General features: G+C 37.8%; 2 protein-coding genes across 3 annotated transcripts in view; both read right to left on the reverse strand.

The window, feature by feature from the left end:
* Nucleotides 1–21,390, reverse strand: part of PSAP (prosaposin) — a 367,269-nt gene that overhangs the window by 248,075 nt on the left and 97,804 nt on the right. The gene's annotated exons all lie outside the window — the stretch shown is intronic.
* The window catches only part of ASCC1 (activating signal cointegrator 1 complex subunit 1), a 91,239-nt gene that overhangs the window by 14,396 nt on the left and 55,453 nt on the right, over nucleotides 1–21,390 (reverse strand). For both annotated transcript variants that reach the window (XM_012762554.2, XM_076010078.1), the window contains 2 exons: nucleotides 16,120–16,244; nucleotides 10,781–10,866 (listed from right to left, as the gene is read on the reverse strand). In XM_012762554.2, the coding sequence (XP_012618008.2) occupies nucleotides 10,781–10,866; nucleotides 16,120–16,244 (211 nt within the window). The remainder of the gene's footprint in view (nucleotides 1–10,780; nucleotides 10,867–16,119; nucleotides 16,245–21,390) is intronic.

The raw sequence follows: 21,390 nt of genomic DNA on the forward strand, positions 1-21,390 counted from the left end.
CCATTTGAAGGAGAAAGGGCTTAATACTCTCAATGTGGTTACTGGGGGAAGTAGGTTAATGCACTGAACAAATAAGTGCTATCAATGACTTTTTTATAGTATTGTTTTGGTACAATGATAGAGGTGAGAGACAGGTTGGGAAGAGAATTAACAGGGAATAGTTTGAAAGAGAAGATGGAGGAAGAAAGCTTTATAGTACTTAATCAGACTAGAGAAATGGATTCTCCTTCCTTAAAACAAAAAGCATTTTAATGAAAGAAGCAGCTATCTTCTCAGCAGCTTGTTCTAATAGGAAACATTCTAATTAGTAAGTTGTTCCTTATATCAATTAAATTCTTATACTCACTGAAATTAAATGGCCCAATTAAATGGTAAGATCAACAGTTAACCAAAGCTGCATCGATTCTAAACATTGCAACAAGACATAGCCAAGAATTCAATAAACTTTTCTGGACAGTGACTATATACAAATGGTTAAGTGTCCTATTCAACCGCTAAGTATATGTCTATCTATCTTTCCTTCTTTCTTTTAAACATTTTTTATTCTGACATAGTTTTACGCTTACCAAAAAAGTAACAAGGATAATAAAAGGATTCCTGCATACCTTTATCCTTCTTTCATTTTTAATAACCTACTTTAAGAAAAGCATTCTTTGGCTGAAATTCCTTTTTTTCTTTGTAATATGGGTATTGCCAATAAATTTTGGCTATTCAGTTCTAAAACTGCTGGGGCTTAAATGGTTTAGTTAATGTTGCCAATATTCAGTTACAAGTTGTAGGAAAGAAAAGTAAAATATAAACTGACTTAACAGAATTCCTTTTTGGAATTCACTGGGCTTCCTTAATCTGTGGATTGATATCTTTTACCAGCTATACCCTATTCTCTCTTTCCTCTCCTTCTGAGACTCCAATTAAATGTATGTCAGATCTTCTTATCTATCCTGCATGTCTGATTTTCTTTCTGTAATTTTTACCTTTCCCTCTGTCCATGGAGAATTCTGGATAATTTCTTCTGACCTAACTTCCAGTTCACTATTTCCCTCTTCACCTATGTCTAATTTGCTGCTAAACCCATCCACTAAGCTCTTAATTTCAGTTATTACATTTTCTAATTCTAGCATTTCTATATGGCTCTTTTTAAAAACTGCTCTATTGCTTTTCTTTTTTAATAGTTCCCAATTCCCTGGTAACAATTTTAAACTTGGCTTTGCTTTCTTTGAACACAGTAGGCATTGATGTTTTTTGTTCAAGTCTGATTAACTCTAGTATGACATGTACTTACAAGTTTTGGAAGTCTGTTTACTGTGACTGGTTTCCTCATATACCTAGTCATCTTTGACTATGTACTGGCCATTTTTCAGGAAAAAGTTCCTTGGAGAAATATTTTTAGACAGAGGGTGACAGTACCTTCTCCAGAGAGGATTTCTGTTTGCTTCTGCCACATGCCTGAAAGCACTACCAGTCCAGAGCCTCCTTTATCCAAGTTCAAGTCCTCAGTATTTTGTCCTTTTAGAACCCTAATAGTTAGTGTTCCCGCATATTTTCTTTTCCTCCGCATATTTTCTATCTCCAACATTTGCCAGTGATTACACCTTGATTTTTTTTCTTCCAATACTTGATTGAATATATGTATGTGTGAATGTATATATATAATTTCCAAGAACTCTCTTATATTCTAATTGAGTATAAGATATATTTTTATATAAGATATAAAAAATTTTATAACATTTTTATTTTCCTAATGAAATTATTCAGAAAATCATATGTTTGTTTCACTAACAACTGCCTACTTCATGTGATTGTAAAGAATAATGTATATAATAATGTATATAGCTTTCAATGCTATAGATAAAAGCTAGGACAAAACAGTAGGCTGTCCTAGTGAACTGCATTTAGTTTATAAGCATTAAGAGCTTACAGAGGATATGACATCTGCTTAGTGATTTTGTTTAAGTAAGATTAAATTTAAGTAAGTAAGAAATTTAAGTAAGATTAAATTTCAAGTCATAGAAATATAAAAAGGACACTATAGCTATGGTAGAAATCAAGAGATAGTAACCTTATCCTAAATTGAATTTGCCATTATCCTGCTACCACAGTACAATGGAACATTTAGTGATAGACATTCAAGGAAAGATTTTCTGAAAAATTTGAGTTTTGAGAAAAAAAATCTAAAGAGGAGCCAAGTGAATAAGAAATAATTTTTAAGAACAGTATATAATGTTATGTAGTTAAAAACTGGATAATCTGAAAAATGTTTTCTTCCTCAAGTGAAACAATATACTTTCTAAATACTAATCTTCTTTGCAAGCATCAATATCTTTCTTTAAAAAGTTACAAGACTTCTGGTTTCTGGTCCAGCATTAAGGAGCTAAGAAGTCACCACTCTATCCTAAGAAATAAGAAGCTGAACAAACTAAAAAATCAACAGCTCTGCTTAGATCTGTCAGAAAAGTGAGGTCGTAGGACAAACTGTTGTCCCCAAAATTAGAAAGACACACACATGGATATAGAGAATCACAATTGCAACAGAAAGCCAGGAGGAAAAATCTCTGGAGTAGGAAAGCCTATCTAACTAATTGACAAACTGCTAGAGAGAGGCTCAGTGTAGATAAGTATGAAAGTTAAGAACCTCAGGGGAACCAGTCACAGGGAGGACCCCATGCTTTCGTGATTTTTACCTCCAGGACCAGGTTTTCACAGGGAACACTGGAGAAAAATCTCCTCCTGCTTCCAGCAGAGGGAAGGAAAAAGGAACCATTTTGAAACAGAGCACTTTGTTCTTTTTAACAAAGTGTGTCCTCAGGAGAAACTATTTTACCAAAGCCTAACCTGCTGGGGTTTTATCAATGCCTAACATACCTAGGGGAAGGAAAATACCCAACTCCAGCCCCTTTTAGCCTTTCAAGTGGGGAAAGGGAAATACCAAACTCTAGTTGGCTCTAGCTCTTCATGTGGAGGAAGCCCACTTTTAGCTCCCTCTAGTCTTCCACATAGGGGAAGAAAAAAACGTCAGGTCCCTCTAACCATCCTGTCCCACCTAAGAGGGGTGGGGGAGCAGCACTCATGACATTCACGGACTAGTGGCACAGGCTGACCAAAAGACTGAGACCTAATCATAGGATTATAGAACATTTCCCTCCCCCACACCTTACCATCATACCACTAAAGGCTATTTATCAGAGTCCCTTTCATCCAGTGTATCATGTCCATATTGCAACAAAAAAATTATAAGGCATAGAAAAAGGCAAAAAACACAAATTGAAAAGACAGAGCAAACATCCGAACAACAGTCAGATATGGTAGGGATATTAGAATTATCACACAAGGAATTTAAAACAACTATGATTAATATGCTAAGGACTCTAATGGAAAAAGTAGACAACATGTAAGAACAGATGGATAATGTAGGCAGAGAGATAAAAAAAAATTCTAAGAGAGAATCAAAAAGTACTAGTGAACAAAAACACTGCAACGAAAATGAAGAATGCCTTTGATGGGCTCATTAGTAGCTGGACATGGCTGGGGAAAGAATCTCTGAGCTTGAGGATATATTAATAACAATAGAAACTTCCAAAACTGAAAAGCAAAGAGAACAAAGACTGAAAAAAACAGAGCAGATTATCCAAGAACTGTGGGATAATTACAAAAAGTATAACATATACATAATACAAATACCAGGAGAAGAAAGAGAGGAGCAGAAATAATTTCTGAAGCAATGAAGACTGAAAATTTTCCCAGATTGTCAGACACCAAACTACACATCTAAGAAGCTCAGAGAATACCAAGCAGCATAAATGCCCCCCAAAAATATATACCTAGTATATCACATTTACACTTCAGAAAATCAAAGATAAAGAAAAAAATCTTAAAAGAAGCCAGAGGGAAAAAACACCTTTCCTATACAGAGGCAAAGAATTACATCTAATTTTTCCTCCAAAACCATGCAACCAAGAAGAGAGTGAAGTGAAATATTTAAAGTGTTGAGAGAAAAAAAACACAAACCTAGAATTCTGAACTCTGTAAAATTATCCTTCAAAATTGAAGGAGAAATAAATACTTGCTCAAATACTTGTTGCTCAAATAACAACAATTGAGGGAATTTGTTGCCAGTAGACATACCTTGCAAGAAATGTTAAAAGAAGTTCTTCAGAAGGAAGGGAAATGATACAGATCAGAAACCTGGATCTACATAAAGAAAGGAAAAACACTGGAGAATGAATAAAGATAAAATAAAAACTTTTAGTTTCTTAATTCATCTAACAGACAATTGTTTGTTCAAAATAATAACAGCAATCATGTGTGCTTGTGTGTGTGTATATATCTGCTTATGTATTAATATAAGTGAAATGAATGACACAAGAGAGGGAGGATTAGGAATATGCTATTATTATAAGGCATTTGCACTATCATGAAGCAGTAAAATGTTATTTGAAAGCATACTTGGATTAGTTGTAAATGTATACTGCAAACTCTAGGGCAACCACTAAATAAAAAGTATAAGTGATATGATATGAAAGGAAAAGAGAATAAAATCATACAAAATGCTTGATTAAAACCAAAAAAGGCAGAAAAAGTGTGGGAGGCAAAAATAGGAACAAAGAACAAGGGCAACAAATAGAAAACAGTAAAATATATGGTAGATATTAATCTAAGTATATCAATAAATAATCACTTTAAATATCAGTGGTCTAATTTTTACACGAATTAAAAGAGATTGTCTCAGACACCCGTGTTTGGCCTAAGGGAAAAAAAAATTAAATAAATAAATGAGATTGTCACAGTAGATTAAAAAAACCTAACTTTATGTTATCTACAAGAAACCCATTTTAAATATAAAGACACATATAAATTAAAAATAAAGGAATGGAGAAAGATATACCGTTCTGACACTAATCAAAAGAAAGTGAGTAGTTGTACTAATTTCACACAGAACAGACTTCAGAGCAAAGAAAATTATTAGGAATAAAGAAATACATCGCATAATATAAAGAGGATCAATTTTTCAAGAAGACATATTAATCCTTACCATATATGTGCCCAACAACAGAGCGTCAACATACATAAGGCAAAAACTGACAGAAGCAAGAAGAAATAGATGACTTCGCTAATAAAGATGAAGACTTTAATACCACTACATCAGAAATGTAGAGATCCCGCAGGCAGAAAATCAGTAAGGACATAAACTCAACAGCAGCACCAACAGACTGGATACAATGGACATCTATAGAATACTTTATCCAACAACAGCAGATTACACATTCTTCTCAAACTCATAGGGAACATTCACCGAGAGAGACCAAATTCTGGGCCATAAAACATATCTTAGTAAATTTAAAAGATATAGTGTCTGCTCTCAGGCCACAACAGAATAAAACTTGAAATCAGTAACAGAAAGATAGCTGGAAAATCCCAAACTAGTTGGAGATTAAACCACACATTTCTAAGTAAAACATTTTTTCATGGGTCAAAGAAGAACTCTCAAGAACAATTTAAAAAAATATTTTTAGGCCGGGCGCAGTGGCTCACGCCTGTAATCCTAGCACTCTGGGAGGCCAAGACGGGCAGATTGCTCAAGGACAGGAGTTCGAAACCAGCCTGAGCAAGAGCGAGACCTCGTCTCTACTATAAATAGAAAGAAATTAATTGGCCAACTAATATATATAGAAAAAATTAGCCGGGCATGGTGGCGCATGCCTGTAGTCCCAGCTACTCGGGAGGCTGAGGCAGGAGGATCACTTGAGCCCAGGAGTTTGAGGTTGCTGTGAGCTAGGCTGATGCCACGGCACTCACTCTAGCCTGGGCAACAAGTGAGACTCTGTCTCAAAAAAAAAAAAAAAAAAAAAAATTTTTAAACCAAAATGAAAATACAAATTATCAAAATTTGTGGGATGCATCAAAAGCAGTGCCTATTCTGTGTGAATATCTTAATGAAAAAAAAAAAAAAAAGCAGTGCCTAGAGGGAAATTTATAGTACTAAATGCATATGTAAGACAAGAAGAACAATGTAAAATCAATAATCTAAGCTTCTACCTTAAGAAACTAGAAAAAGATCTTCTGACAGCGCTTTATAAAAAAAAAAAAAAAAAAACTAGAAAAAGAGCAAATTAAATCCAAAGTAACCAGATAAAAATAATAAAAAAAAAATTAGAACAGAAATCACTGAAATTGAAAAGAGGAACTCAATAAAAAAAATCAAGAGTGAACCTCTAATGTAAACTATGGATGGTGGGTGATAATGAGTCAATGTGAGTTCATCGCTTGTAACAAAGGTACCACTGTGGTGCCAGATGTTAACAGTAGAGGAAGTTGTGCATGTGTAGGGACAGGGAGTATATGAAACACTCTGTACTTTCTACTCAATTTTGCTGTGAACCTAAAACTGTTCTAAAAAATAAAGTTTATTAAAATTTTTTAAAAAGTGACCACATAGTTCTATTAATAAATCTCACCTCTCTTCCCTAGAAAAAAGAAAAATGAATTAATCTTTTCAACACTCCTCTAATACTTTAAGACAAAATATTCATTCAAAACAAGCCTCTTCACTGAGAGTGTTCAAGAACTTAATTGTGCCTTTGTTACCTTAGGATATTTTAATTGTCCCTTTAAAGACTCTAAGGAACAAAGATGGGACAAAAGCAAAAATGAAGTACTTGAGTGACTCTCATTCATATCTTTCAACTCTCAACATGGCTAGACAGATTTAAAACATACTTTCGGAGGAAAGTAATTAAAAATTAATATAGTTTAATACTGCCAATCCTCTCTTTCTCTAAATTTAAAGATTCTTATATATGAGGTAGGAAAAGCACAAATTCATCTCTCTTTTACTTAGCTTATATTTTCCAGGATTTTTAAGTGTCTAAAGAAATGGCACTTTTACAGTGTCCTTCTATTTTGGACCTACAGAACTTTCCATTCCCTCCCAAATATATAACTGTGGCTTTATTTGCACCAAATCACCTTCCCTGATGAGCAACCTAGGGCTCTAATGCTTCCTGTCCACTCTGCGGTCAGAAACTATGCTTTTGAACAGTTAATATTGTACCCCTGTTCAATCTGCTCAGAGCACAATCTTGGAATACTGATTCTATTGCTTAAGGCCATTTCCTAAGTCCCCCAAACAGACTGTCATTATTTCTCTCTCCAGAAGCTGGCAGTTAATAACCATCCTACTTCTAGCCAGTAAGGGAGCAGTTATTTCCTGACAGTATGTCTTCAGGTCAGCATGATCTCTCCAATTACAAGTTTATCACTGCCTGTGGTTATACAAAGAGCATCTTTGTTGCTATCTCTTAGATGAGAAATAGAAACTCTCTGAGGGGACACCATCCTATTAATTTGGCCTAGGTCGTCTTCACTCATGCATCCTCCTTTTGGAGCTGTCAGTTTTCCATTTAAAAAGTCACCATAATTGACTATGTTTGTTCCCTTTCAGGTTTGAATAACACAGGAGAATGATTCTTTGGTTGTCAGTTCTTATTTCAAAGTCTTTCTTAGGGAAAGAAAATTCTTAATTTAGCTAGGAATAACCACACACTAGTCTATTGCAGCTGGAACAACCCTCAAAAAAGCTGTACAAAAGAAAAATGTGACTTCCACCTCCAAAAGTCATTAGAGATTTTTTCTTCTTATTAAGGCACCCAGAACACATAATATTATATTGAGCCAAAAGAACCAATTTTCTTCATGGAGTAGAATAGCAATTGGCCGTTACTCATTAAATTCTTACAGCAATGAGCAATGACTTTCTTTCTTATTTTGCTTCTCTCTGAATAGTAGATGAAGTTGATTTTTTTTTCCAAGCCTGCCTCCTATCTCTAGCATTCCTGATCCTTGGCCTGTGTAGCTGTTAATATGCTGCACACATATACTCAGGCTCCTTAACAGCCAATGCAGTTAACCTTTCTGTTTACTCCAAGTCAACCCCTATCTTGTTAGTGAAATTGATTTTTTTTCTTTCTAAACAGAATAATTTCATATGGTACAAAAACTATACACACACACACACACACACACACACACACACACACACTCTTTCCACTGGTTTTCTAAATCCTTTTTTTGTTTTATTTTAAGAGCTTCAGGGGCCATGGGTTCTCATGTTTTAGTTGAGAAAGACATGTACATTTGTGATAATGCCAAAAGGTGGGCTGACTACAGCTACTTCACAAACATAGTTATTATCTCTCCTGGGGTAAACTGCTGGAACCCACAATTTACCTCTATTCTCAAGGAGAAGTTAATTCCCTTGATTGAACATAGGTGAAAGATTATATTTTCTGGAATTAAGGAGTAAAATATTAGAGATTATACAAAAGGACGTTTTGTCATAACTGTGTTCAAAGGTACTTCTCTTTCATAACTCGCCCGCATCATTTTATATTGTAATTGCCTATTAACTGTCTGTACCCCTCAAGGATAGGAAGCTCCTGGAAGGCAGGAATTGCATCATAATGACTGTTTTATCTTCAGGGCACACAGTCTGGTAGATGATATACAGTTAATACATATTTCCGTTAGTGTTAGTATTATATTTAATACAAAAGTCGGATTCTTAATTAGCCATGGTTTTAGACTAACTGGCATACCCATTGCCCCAACATTTATGAAATGAGCTTTAATCAGATGTTATCCCAGTTTAGACAGATATCCAATTTCAAATATCTAACGATCTCTACGTAAGCACTGAGTATCTTTATGGGAGGCAGCAGAAACAATGCTAAATTTGCCAGTTTTGAGTCTTACTGCTCTGATTCAGACTCTACAACTAACTAGCAGTACCTTTGGTAAGTCACTTTAACTTAATGGATCTCATGTCAAAGATTAAAGTGGGGAACTGAACTAACTGGTCTCCAAGTGTCTAGCTGGGCCCAGCTCTATTCAGGCTCTGATTAGGAATGAATTACTAACAGTGAGGGTACTACTGATATAGCAAGCCCTTATCAACACTAGAGGGAGCCACATTCATGCCATCGATGGGGCGTTTTAGAAGATTTCACAAAAAAGCGTTTTTCAATGGAAAATGGACTTTTCCAGAATGAGAGAAATTCCACACCAAGTGAGAGGTCCACATTGTTCATACAGCTACCCCACAGGTTCCCTGTAATTACCTGCTTCTTACAGATGTTAGAACACCTCACACCTGACTTGTACCAACACACCAGGCTTCAGTTTTAATTCCATGACAACCAAGCTGGCTTTGAACCATTTCTAAAGATGATTTTCCCCATTTAACTATTTTCTTTCTTAATCAAATCAATGACAACAAAAAGCAAAGTAATTAATAGTGATATCAGAAAATCCTCAAAGAGGGGAGACAGAGGAGGAAAAGGATTCATATCACACTAAAATAGTGACCTGGAAAAAACAGTAAAGCTAACTTCAGTGAATTCATTAGCCACCTGCCACTCAAATCCAAAGCTGCTTTAAAAACAAGAAGATCACTCAAAAAGAGGAAAGATAAGATATCAAGGAAAGGAAGGAATCAACACAGCTCTGCAATGTGGGAGCTGGGATGCCCTATTGGGCTCTGTGGTAAGAAGCTCACAGCTGCTGAAGAGTGATGTCATTAATTAGAGACAATGCGGTCACATTAGGAATTTGGCAAGAAGATTGTAAAGTGACAAGATAAGGGAATGGAGGATGGGTACAGAAAGAAAAAGAGAAAGCATTTCTAAAGCTGAAGCTTACTCTGATGTTATTATATACTTTCTTCTCCACCTCTGAAAAACACCCATGGCCTTGAAAATGTTTGACCTCAATCATCATAGAACAAGTGAAATGAAGAATCAAACCCCTCCATTAGTATCAACTTATGTTTCTCTCTGCCTGGAGGAACAATGGCATGTTAACCTGATAGGGCATAAATCATGAATATTACAGAATATAGTCTGTGAGAGAAAGATAAATGCAATTCTGAGGAACCCCTTTTATTTAAATTTCATAGATTAATTCAAGTAAAGCATCAACAGTCATAGACCACCTACTTTTTAGGACATGGGCTGTTCCTGAGTAAAAATAGATTATAAAGCAATTTCAGACAGTGACTTTATGGGTAAAGAGAAAAATCTACTAGAATGAGACAAACAATTATTCTCCACTTAAAAAATGCAAACTTAAAACTTTCAGAGGTAAGTACAGAGTAACACTTACCAGGTTAAAAATCAGCTTATTCCTATGGATCCAAGTAGTTGGGATACCTAATTGTTTCTTAAATCACCAACTTCAAGTACTCTAGAGCTGTCCCCAATCCCCGGGCTGTAGACTGGTACTGGTTCATGGTTTGTTAGGAATCAGGGCCATGCATCATGGATCGGATCGATTACCTCCTGAGCTCCACACTGCCCCCAGCCCCCTGCCCCCTCACCCTATGAAACAGAACTGGGTCCAACAGCAGGAGGCGAGGCTAACAAGCGAGGGGGCAAAGCTTCATCAGTATTTATAGCTGCTCTCCCGACCACTGGCATCACCACTTGAGCTCCACCTCCCCTGCCTCCCCCCAAATCCATGCAAAAATTATCTACCATGAAACCAGTCCCTGGTGCCACAAAGGTTGGGGACTGCTGCTCTATAGTGTCAAAGCCTTATCAGAGTCAAGAGGACTTCTCTTTTCCAATAGAAAATTAAAAGAAAAAAATTTTAACAGCCCTTTCAATCAACAATCCTCCTGAGAAGCATGAGAAAAATATATTCTATGTTAAAAGGAAAACAACTTGTTTTCCTCCCTTATTTAGGACACATGTCAAAGGATTTCCAATTCACTCTGCTTCATACTGACCTTTAAAACGTTTCGGCCATCAAATGATTCTCTTTCCTTGAAGATATATTTGCCATCCGCTGTGTAGAGATTGTACCTGCCTTCAGCTGTAAGTATTCCAAAGATAACGTTAGAAGAGAAGCTTAGGTTAATTGTCTGTTTTCTCTTAGATTTCCATAGGTACACAGGTACAACTAGCAAAATTTCCATGTGCTACCTCAAAAGGGGTATAACATGGAAGAAAAAACATCAGGCTATGAGTCAAGAAATGTGGCTTCTAGTACCAGCTCTGTCATCAACTCATTCAATATACATTTACTCATTCAACATTCTTCAAGTACTCACTGTATGCACTTCTTATCTATGCAACTAGCTACATTCTTAGGCAAATGATGTCTTCTTCATGGGCCTCGGTTCCTCAGTGACAAAGTTAGAAGTCAAGACTAAGTGATCTCCAAAGGTTCTTTACAGTTTACAAACCCAAGATAATCTGCACATAATTTTAAATACATAGATATACACAATAGTTCGCATATTAACTAGTCAAAACCGCTGAGTTTTGACCCAAACACTATGCTTTGGGTTGATTTAAGGACTCCCCCCAAAGGAAAAAGAGCCCTTTAGTTGCAATCAAAGGTATCCTTACAGACAATCTACACAGGAATGTGGCAAATCCATGACCTTGGCCTAAACAAAGCTGTGCTCTACCTTCTTGTGTCAATTTAGGTTTCATATCCCAAAAAATGTTCTTAAAGCTTTCAAGGAAAAAAATATCAAAGAAAAGGGAAACAGGAGAGAAAAAATATAACATCATTTCATGTTCTTTTCAAGTAAGAATTCAACACAGAGAAAAGTCCAGGGTAGAAAAAATTCAAAGCCTCCTCAAGAATTATTTAACTCTCAGAATATTTCCTAAAATATTAATCCTTTCCTGCCTACTGACAGACATTCAAAAATATTTGTATTTCCACCTTTGAGAATGTTCTTTTACTTATATAGGTATGGAGAGAACCAGGTCAGAATTGATAAAATAAATCTACAGTTCTAACAACTCCATGAATACAATGCATTTTAGTTAGCACACTGGTGTTACACATGGGTAACTATGGAATTATTTCTCTAATGAGAAGCAGGCTTTTAATCAAAGGTCCTAATCCCATGTATATTTCACAACTTAAGATATGTGAAGTTTTGAAAGAACAATAGGCCAAGCATGGTAGCTCATGCCTGTAATCCCAGCACTTTCAAAGTCCAAGAAGGCAGGATGGCTTGAAGCCAGGATTTCGAGACCAACCTGGGCAACAAGGCAAGACCCATCTCTAAAAAAAAATTGAAGATTAGTCACGTGTGGTGGCGCGTGCCTGTAGTCCAGCTACTCAGGAGGCTGAAGCCAGAGGATTGCTTGTGCCCAGGAGTTCAAGGCTGCAGTGAACTATCCTGGTGCCACTGCACTCTACTCAGAACAAGAGAGTGAGACCCTGTCTCAAAAAAAAAAAAAAAAAAGGTAAAAGAAGAAGAAGTAAATTAATACTAAATAAATACCAATTACAAAGCAGAAATCATTTCTGAAGATTGATATGTTTAATGACAAGTCCAAAATCTATAAGTAGCATTAACCATCAGGGAAATGCAAATCAAAGCCAAAATGAGATACGACTTGACACCTACAAGGATGGCTATAAAAAAATAAAAGATGTAGTAACAAGTATTGGCAAAGATGTGGAGAAACTGAAATGCTCATATACTGCTGGTGGAACATAAAATGGTGCAGCCACTTTAGAAAACAGTGTGTCAGTCCCTCAAAAGATTAAACATAGAGTTACCACATGACCCAGAAATTCCACTCCTAGGTATATACACAGGAGAACTGAAAACATGCCCACACAAAACTTGCATATGGGCCGGGCGCGGTGGCTCACGCCTGTAATCCTAGCACTCTGGGAGGCCAAGGCGGGTGGATTGCTCAAGGTCAGGAGTTCGAAACCACCCTGAGCAAGAGTGAGACCCTGTCTCTACTATAAGTAGAAAGAAATTAATTGGCTATCTGATATATATAGAAAAAATTAGCTGGGCATGGTGGTGCATGCCTGTAGTCCCAGCTACTGGGGAAGCTGAGGCAGGAGGATTGCTTGAGCCCAGGAGTTTGAGGTTGCTGTGAGCGAGGCTGACACCAGGGCACTCACTCTAGCCTGGGCAATTAAGTGAGACTCTGTCTCAAAAAAAAAACAAAAAACAAAAAACTTGTATATGATGTTCACAGCAGCATTGTACATCATAGCTAAAAAACAGAAAGAACATGCATAAAATGTGGTATTTCCATACAATGTAATATTATTCAGTAATAAAAAGGAATGAAGTATTGATACATGTTATAACATGGATGAGCCTTGAAAACATTATGAAAGATGTGAAAGATGCCAATCACAAAGATCATATATTGTATGATTCTATTTATATAAAATGTCCCAGAACAGGCAAATCTATAGAGACAGAAAGTAGACAGGTAGTACCTAGGGCTGGGGAGGAAGAAATGGGGAGTGACTGTCAGTGGGTGTAAAGTAACTTTTGGGGGTGATTAAAATGTTTGAAAATTGATCATGGTGATGGTTGCACAACTTTGATTACATTGAAAACACTGACTTGTACATGTCAAATGGGTGAATTGTATACTGTGTGAATTATATCTCAATTAAGCAATTATATTTTGAAAATCTGTAAGTAGGAAGGGATAACTAGACTGTGAACACAGAACATTTTCTTATATAAAGCTATAACTATATACTTGGATACACACAATTTAGAATATATAGATGCCAACATAATTGAACTCTTTCCACATTAAGAGACTAATTAATAATGAAATATGAAATAGGTTTAAGAGGTCTGAACAGAGATTTAAGGACTAAGACAAGTGCAAAATAGACTAATGATAGCTATTAAGTATCTAATGAAATATTACCTATACCTGCAGTGTCCAAAATAGTAGCCACTATCCAGATGTGGGTATTTCAATTTAAATTAAAGTTAAATTTAAGTAAAAGTTCACCTTCCCAGCCTCACTAGCCACCTTTCAAGTGCTTAATAATCACATGTGGGATGGACGCAGTGGCTCATGCCTGTAATCCTAGCGCTCTGGGAGGCTGCAGCGGGTGGATCATTTGAGCTCAGGAGTTGGAGACCAGCTTAAGCAAGAGTGAGACCCCCGTCTCTACTAAAAAAATAGAAAGAAATTAGCTGGACAACTAAACATATATATAGAAAAATTAGCCAGGCATGGTGGTGCATGCCTGTAGTTCCCGCTACTCAGGAGGCTGAGGCAGGAGGATTGCTTGAGCCCAGGAGTTTCAGGTTGCTGTGAGTTAGGCTGATGCCACTGCCCATTAGCCCAGACAACAGAGGGAGACTCTGTCTCAAAAAATAAAAATATGATCGCATATGGCTAGTGGCTACCATACTGGCCATCACAGATACAGAATATTTCTGTTATCACAGAAAGTTCTATTGTAAGGTGGTAGATACAATATGTCATCTGAACCAATAAATTTAAAGGATACTCTAGAGTTCTGAAACTGCCTACACATAATGAAGTTAAAACATGTATCACCTCAGGGGATCTCACTGGGTTTTCCAAAATAAAAATGACTATCCAAAATAAAATAAGCAGGCTGGGCACTGGCTCACACCTGCCATCCTAGCACTTTAGGAGGCTGCGGCAGGAGGAATGCTTGACTCCAGGAGTTCAAGACTAGCCTGAACAACACAGAGAGACCCTGTATCTACAAAAAAAGAAAAATTAGCTGGGTGTGGTGGCATGTGCCTGTAGTCCCAGCTGCTCAGGAGGCTGAGGCAAGTGGATCGCTGGAGCTCAGGAGTTTAAGGTTGCAATGAGCTGTGATGATGCCATTGTACTCTAGCTCGGGTAATAGACCAAGACCCTGTCTCAAAAAAATAAAAATAAAAAATAATAAACATTAATAAAATAATAGCATAAACCTAGGTGAGTGTTTCTACTGGACAAGCTACATTATAATACATAGATATCTCAAATATTCCAACCTTCTGCAGTACTACTATCAAAATGAAAGAAATATGCTCCACTGGAACAAGCACAAGTTCAAAGCTCTGGATTCTATTAACTACCCAAACAAGAGTCTATAGACTTTGACTGCGTCATTTGAACCTCCTTTGGTCTTAGTGCTATTCATGCTCTTCAAAGGCAAAAGTGATTTATTTAGAAAAGTCTTAAATAAAATTCAGTATAGTATCATAAAACATTAACGTTTCCAAACTAATAACTAGACAGCTAGTATTTATTGGTCCTACAATGGCTCTAACCAAATGGAATGATATTAAATGATTTCCAGTTGGGATCTTTTAAGTAAAAAGATGTATCTTGACAAAAAGAGACACAAATTGTCCTAAATTAAAAATCCACAAATAGTCAATTGGTTCAAGTTCTGATAAACTCTTTTTCCAACCTAGATTTTCTAAAAAAAAGGTCAGGGCCCTAAGAAAGGAAATAAAACCTAAATATGCAATTTTGGTGCTAGTATAATTTAAACAACAGATCTTAGAAGGAACAGTTGCATAGAGCTTGAATTTATACTTCCTGATCAGATGCTGAATGTGCTAGAGAAGTTTTCACTTTGGAGGTGGGGATAGAAAAAGAAAGAATCCTGTTGAAATAATTATCCCAAATCAAGGATTAAAACAAGGCATTCTTATCCAAAGTCTGCAATTCCGTGAAGAAAAATTATTACTCTAACACAAGGTTTCTCAACCTTGGTGCTACTGACAAGTTGGGAAGAATAATTCTTTGTCATAGAGGGCCATCCTGCGCAGAGTGTTAAACAGCATTCCTGGCCTCTATCCATTCAATGCCAGTAGCAACTCACCTCCAGTCCCCTAACTGTCACAACCAAAAATGTCTCTAAATAATCCCAAATGTCCTGGGGTGGGTGGGGGGGTGGTGGCAAAATCGCTCCCAGGGGAGAACCATTGGTCTAACATTTACTTTTACTTGCTAACTTTCATTTCTTCTTTTTTCTCTTCAAAGAAAGCCAACAAGTATTGCATGAGACATATTTATACTAAACAATTATTCACTGTCTACCTAAAATTTACCTGAGCATCCTGTATTTTTATTTGCTAAATCTGGTAACCCTATGTGTGACAGAAATAAAAGATCTAGTAGCCAGAATCCCAGGCTAGATATGTCCTTCCCCATATCTACTATGCTCCTCAAAACAAGCTAATAGAGCTAAAAAAGATGTATCAGAGACAGTCCATTCTATTTAAACCTCAGGGATACCACAAGGCCGCTGATCACAAACGGTGCCATAGTTCTATGGAAGACTTACCATTGGGGTCTTTCCTGAATAGTGTATTCATGACTGTAGCATGCAGTTTCACACTATTCCACTCTTTCACTATTAGTCCGGATGCCTGAAAACGTTCCAGCACTCGATCAACTAATTCCTGCAGCCTGGAGAAATTGAAGAAAAGAAGTACAGAAATCTTAATAAATTCCTGAACACATGATTACTAATCCAACAATGTTTACAAAGCATCTGCTCTGTGCCAATCACTTTTCAAAGCCCTGCATCAGAAGAGGAAGAGGCTTCAGCCCCATCATGGAGGTCACTGTCTTGACAAGAAGACAGAGAGACAGGGGAAATGAGTAATTGCAATATGTTATGGTGAATGTGAAGGACTATTCAACTCTACACGGAGAGGGCCAGGTTTCCACAGGAGGTTTAAAGGTGGTCTTGAAGGATCATTAAAGATTTGCAAATAAAACCAGGGCAGTTGAAGGGCAGTTGAAGCAGAAGAAGAAACAGCACATGCAAAGATGCCAAGGCATGCAAGATGACAGCATATTTGGAAAACTGCCAATTATTTAATAACAGTGCAAGAAGGACAATTAGAGATGAGCTGGATCTATAAGTAGCGGTCAGACCATGGGAAGCCACCAAAAGACTTTCAAAAGAGAATGATGTGGTCTGATGTCCATTTTTGAAAGCTGACTCTGTGGCAGAGTGGAAAATGCTTTAGAAGGGGAAGGGACCAGCCGTACAGAGGTCAGCTAAGTGGCTACTGCAATAGACCAAATAACAAAAACAATGTGTCAGGTACTGTTCTGAGCACTTTGTATCTGTTAAATCACCCAATCCTCATAACAAATTATTATCCCTATTTTACCAAAAAGCAAATTAAAGCACAAAGAAGTGATGAATTTGACCAAGGTCACAAAACTACTAAGTGGCAGATCAGAATGCATACAGTCTAGCTACAGAGTCCATGCTCTTAAGAACTGCATATAAAGAGGAAAATGATGAACATCTAAACTGTAGCAGGGCAGTGAGATAAGGGAATGGATTCCAAAGAGCTATGTGAGAGAGAGGCTGGTGCTCATTCAGATATGGCTGTGTTAAGGGAGAGGAAATGGTTAAGAAAGATTCCCAAGTGTTGCCTTAAATGACCAAGCAGGTCATTAACCAAGATGGGGAGCTGTGGAGAAGCATCTGTTTGTTGTCACGCTGTGTTGTTTTGGGGAGAAGGTTAACATACTGTATATAATTTTGCATATGTGGCACAAGACAGTGGAAGAAAGATGAAAATCCAAGCCTGGAGCTTAAGAGGAAAATCTAGGCCGGGCGCTGTGGCTCACGCCTGTAATCCTAGCTCTTGGGAGGCCGAGGCGGGCGGATTGCTCAAGGTCAGGAGTTCAAAACCAGCCTGAGCAAGAGCGAGACCCCGTCTCTACTATAAATAGAAAGAAATTAATTGGCCAACTGATATATATATAAAAAATTAGCCAGGCATGGTGGCGCATGCCTGTAGTCCCAGCTACCCGGGAGGCTGAGGCAGAAGGATCACTCGAGCCCAGGAGTTTGAGGTTGCTGTGAGCTAGGCTGACGCCACGGCACTCACTCTAGCCTGGGCAACAAAGCGAGACTCTGTCTCAAAAAAAAAAAAAAAAAAAAGAGGAAAATCTAAACTCCATAGAGTTAGGAATCATCACTACACAAACAGCACTTAAAAGCATGGGAGAGGAGTCATGGGGGTGGTGGGATTTGGAGTACGCCAAGAAGAGATCTAGAAACAGAGCCCTACGAAACACTTCTACGTAGGGAGCAGAGAAGGAACCAGCAAAGACAGCTGATAAGGATAAGGAGTAAGAAAAGGAAGTTGAGAGGCTGAACAGAGACTTACAAGAGGGAAAAAAGAGAATAATCAGTACAGGACAACACTATGAAAAGAAAAGACACAAAAAATGCCTCCTTATTTCTCAAAATTAGAGACCTCTGTCAAAGCAGTTTTGTTGATGTGCTGGAAACAGAAGTCTTGTGACAGAGGACCAAGGGAAGAACCAGAGAGAGGAGGGGAAAGTGGTAATTGCACATAACTCTGTCAAGAAACTTGAAAAAAAGGAGAGAAACCAATGCCTTGGTAATCAGAAGATATGGAGTTGAGGGAAGGTTGTTTGTATTTGCTTTTAGTGAGGAGAAAAAGTTGAAAATGCTTATTGGCAACAAGAAATTATTCAATAGAGAAGGAAGATCAAACCTCAGGCCATCGAGGGAATGCACAGAACAAGATCTCAAAGGATGATGTGCACATAGGGGGCAGGAATACAGCAGTGAACAAAGTCAGCTCCCACCCCAAGCAACTAATATCGCAGTGGAAGGAGACAGGCAACAGACAGACACACATATACTACCTCGGGGGTACTAAGTGCCATGAAGAAAATGAAATGGCAAAGAGGGAGTGAAATGTGACTGGGGCTGGGTGTATTATTTTAGATAGGGTGATCAGGGAGGGTCTCCCTGAGAAAGTTGACATTTGAGCAGAGACCTGAGGGAAAAGCATTCCAGAGAGAGAGAACAGCAAATGCAGACATCCGAGGCAGGCATATGAGTGGTATGACTGAGGAACAGTAAGGAAGCCAGTGTTTGCAGTGAAACCAGGGAGAGAGAGCGATGAGGTCAGGGAGATAGGAAGAACTTGCAGGCCAGTATAAGGGCGTCACCATTTACTCTGAGAGAGGTGGGGAGCTTTTGGAGGGTTTTTAGCAGAAGAATGACATGATATTGCTGCTGTGTGGAGGACAGACAGCAGTGGAGGCAGGATGGAAGCGGGAAGGCAGCTAGAAGGTGATGGCAACCACCCATGTGGCTGGTGGAGCAGCAGCAGTGGAGGTGGTAAGAAGTGACAGATTTCCTGGTATATTGGAGTCGAGAAGTGAAGGTGATTCCAAAAGAATTTTTGTCCTAAGCAATCAGAAGATTGGACATCAAAGAGCAAAACACATTTGAGGACTCATAACAATTCTGTAGAAAAGGAAAGGCAGGCTGAAGCCAAGCTGTGAAGACCTCTGTGGGTCAGGCAGGGTTGGAGTTTTACTTGGTAGCCATGAAACTAATGAGGGTTTTAAAGAAGCAAGAAACATAGGAAAAAACTAAAGGCATGGAAACCAGTTAAGAGAGATGTGCTTCCTGACATAGTTATCTTAATATTTTTCCCAATTACAAAAATAATATATATTCACTATAGAAAATACATAAAGTGCAGAAAAGCATAAAAAGGAAAATGTAACTTCACCATCCACAGATAAATGAATTCATAAAAGGCAAATATTTTGGAATTCTATTAAGAGAACTTAAGGGTACTTAGACATAATCACTAAATTTCAGGTTAATGTCACAGAGAATAACTGAGAATAATGTCACTATATTTGTAACAGTATATTCTTTCAATTTTTATTTCATTGATCCTTTTCTGTTTATGAGTGAGTCACAAAGCTTTTCTATGCCTTGTTTTCTTATAAGCAAATTAAAAATAATATGCGGCCGGGCACGGTGGCTCACGCCTGTAATCCTAGCACTCTGGGAGGTGAGGAGTTCAAGACCAGCATGAGCAAGAGCGAGACCCCATCTCTACTATAAATAGAAAGAAATTAGCCAAACAACTAAAAAAAAAAAAAAATTAGAAAAAATTGGCCGGGCACAGTGGTGCATGCCTGTAGTTCCAGCTACTCGGGAGGCTGAGGCAGGAGGATTGCTTGAGCTCAGGAGTTTGAGATTGCTGTGAGCTAGGCTGATGCCACGGCACTCTAGCCTGGGTGACAGAGTGAGACTCTGTCTCAAAATAATAATAATAATATGGGTTGCTATGAAAAAAGGAATGACTTATTCTTAAAGCAGCTTTCATTTAGATAATACTTTGGGTTTGACTGAGGAAGGAAATAGCAGAGGACATAAACAGGTGGAAAACCATATCATGCTTTGAATCAACATTGTTAAAATGTCTATACTACCCAAAGTGGTCCTACACAATCAATACAATCCCTATTAAAATACCATCATCATTTTTCACAGATACAGAAAAAATAATTTTATGCTTCATATGGAACCAGAGAAGACCCCATATAACAAAAGCAATCCTAGGCAATAAAAACAAAATGGGAGGTATCAATTTATCAAACTTCAAACTATACTACAAGGCTATAGTAATTAAAATAAGCTTGTGACTGGCACAAGAACAGGGACATTGATCAGTGGAACAGAAAGGAGAACCCAGATATAAAACCATCCTCATATAGTCATCTAATCTTTGACAAAGCAGACAAAAATATACACTGAGGAAAAGAATCCTTATTCAATAAATGGTGCTGGGAAAACTGGATAGCCACATGTAGAAGACTGAAACAGGATCCACACCTCTCACCTCTCACAAAAATCAACTCATGCTGGGTAACAGACTTAAATCTAAGGTGTGAAACTATTAGAATTCTAGAGGAAAACGTTGGAAATACTCTTCTAGACATTGGCCTAGGCAAAGAATTTATGAGGAAGACCCCAAAGTCAATCACAGCAACAACAAAAATAAATAAATAGGACCTGATCAAATTAAAAAGCTTCTGCACAGCCAAAGAAACTGTTGAGAACAAACAGACAACCTACAGAATGGGAGAAAATTTTCGCAAGCTACACATCCGATAAAGGGCTGATAACTAGAATCTATTTAGAACTCAGGAAAATCAGCAAGAAAAAAATCAAAAAGTGAGCAAGAACATGAACAGAAACTTTTCTAAAGAAGACAGAATAATGGCCAACAAACATATGAAAAAATGCTCAACATCTCTAATCATCAGGGAAATGCAAATCAAAACCACAATGAGGGCCGGGCGCTGTGGCTCACGCCTGTAATCCTAGCTCTTGGGAGGCCGAGGTGGGCGGATTGCTCAAGGTCAGGAGTTCAAAACCAGCCTGAGCAAGAGCGAGACCCCGTCTCTACTATAAACAGAAAGAAATTAATTGGCCAACTGATATATATATATAAAAAATTAGCCGGGCATAGTGGCACATGCCTGTAGTCCCAGCTACTCGGGAGGCTGAGGCAGAAGGATCACTCGAGCCCAGGAGTTTGAGGTTGCTGTGAGCTAGGCTGACGCCACGGCACTCACTCTAGCCTGGACAACAGAGTGAGACTCTGTCTCAAAAACAAACAAACAAACAAACAAAAAAAAACCACAATGAGATATCACTTATCTCCAGTGAGAATGGCCTTTATCAAAAAGTCCCCAAACAATAAATGTTGGCGTGGATGTGGAGAGATAGGAACACTCC

Source organism: Microcebus murinus, chromosome 14, assembly GCF_040939455.1.
Source record: "Microcebus murinus isolate Inina chromosome 14, M.murinus_Inina_mat1.0, whole genome shotgun sequence".
Classification (NCBI taxonomy): domain Eukaryota; kingdom Metazoa; phylum Chordata; class Mammalia; order Primates; family Cheirogaleidae; genus Microcebus; species Microcebus murinus.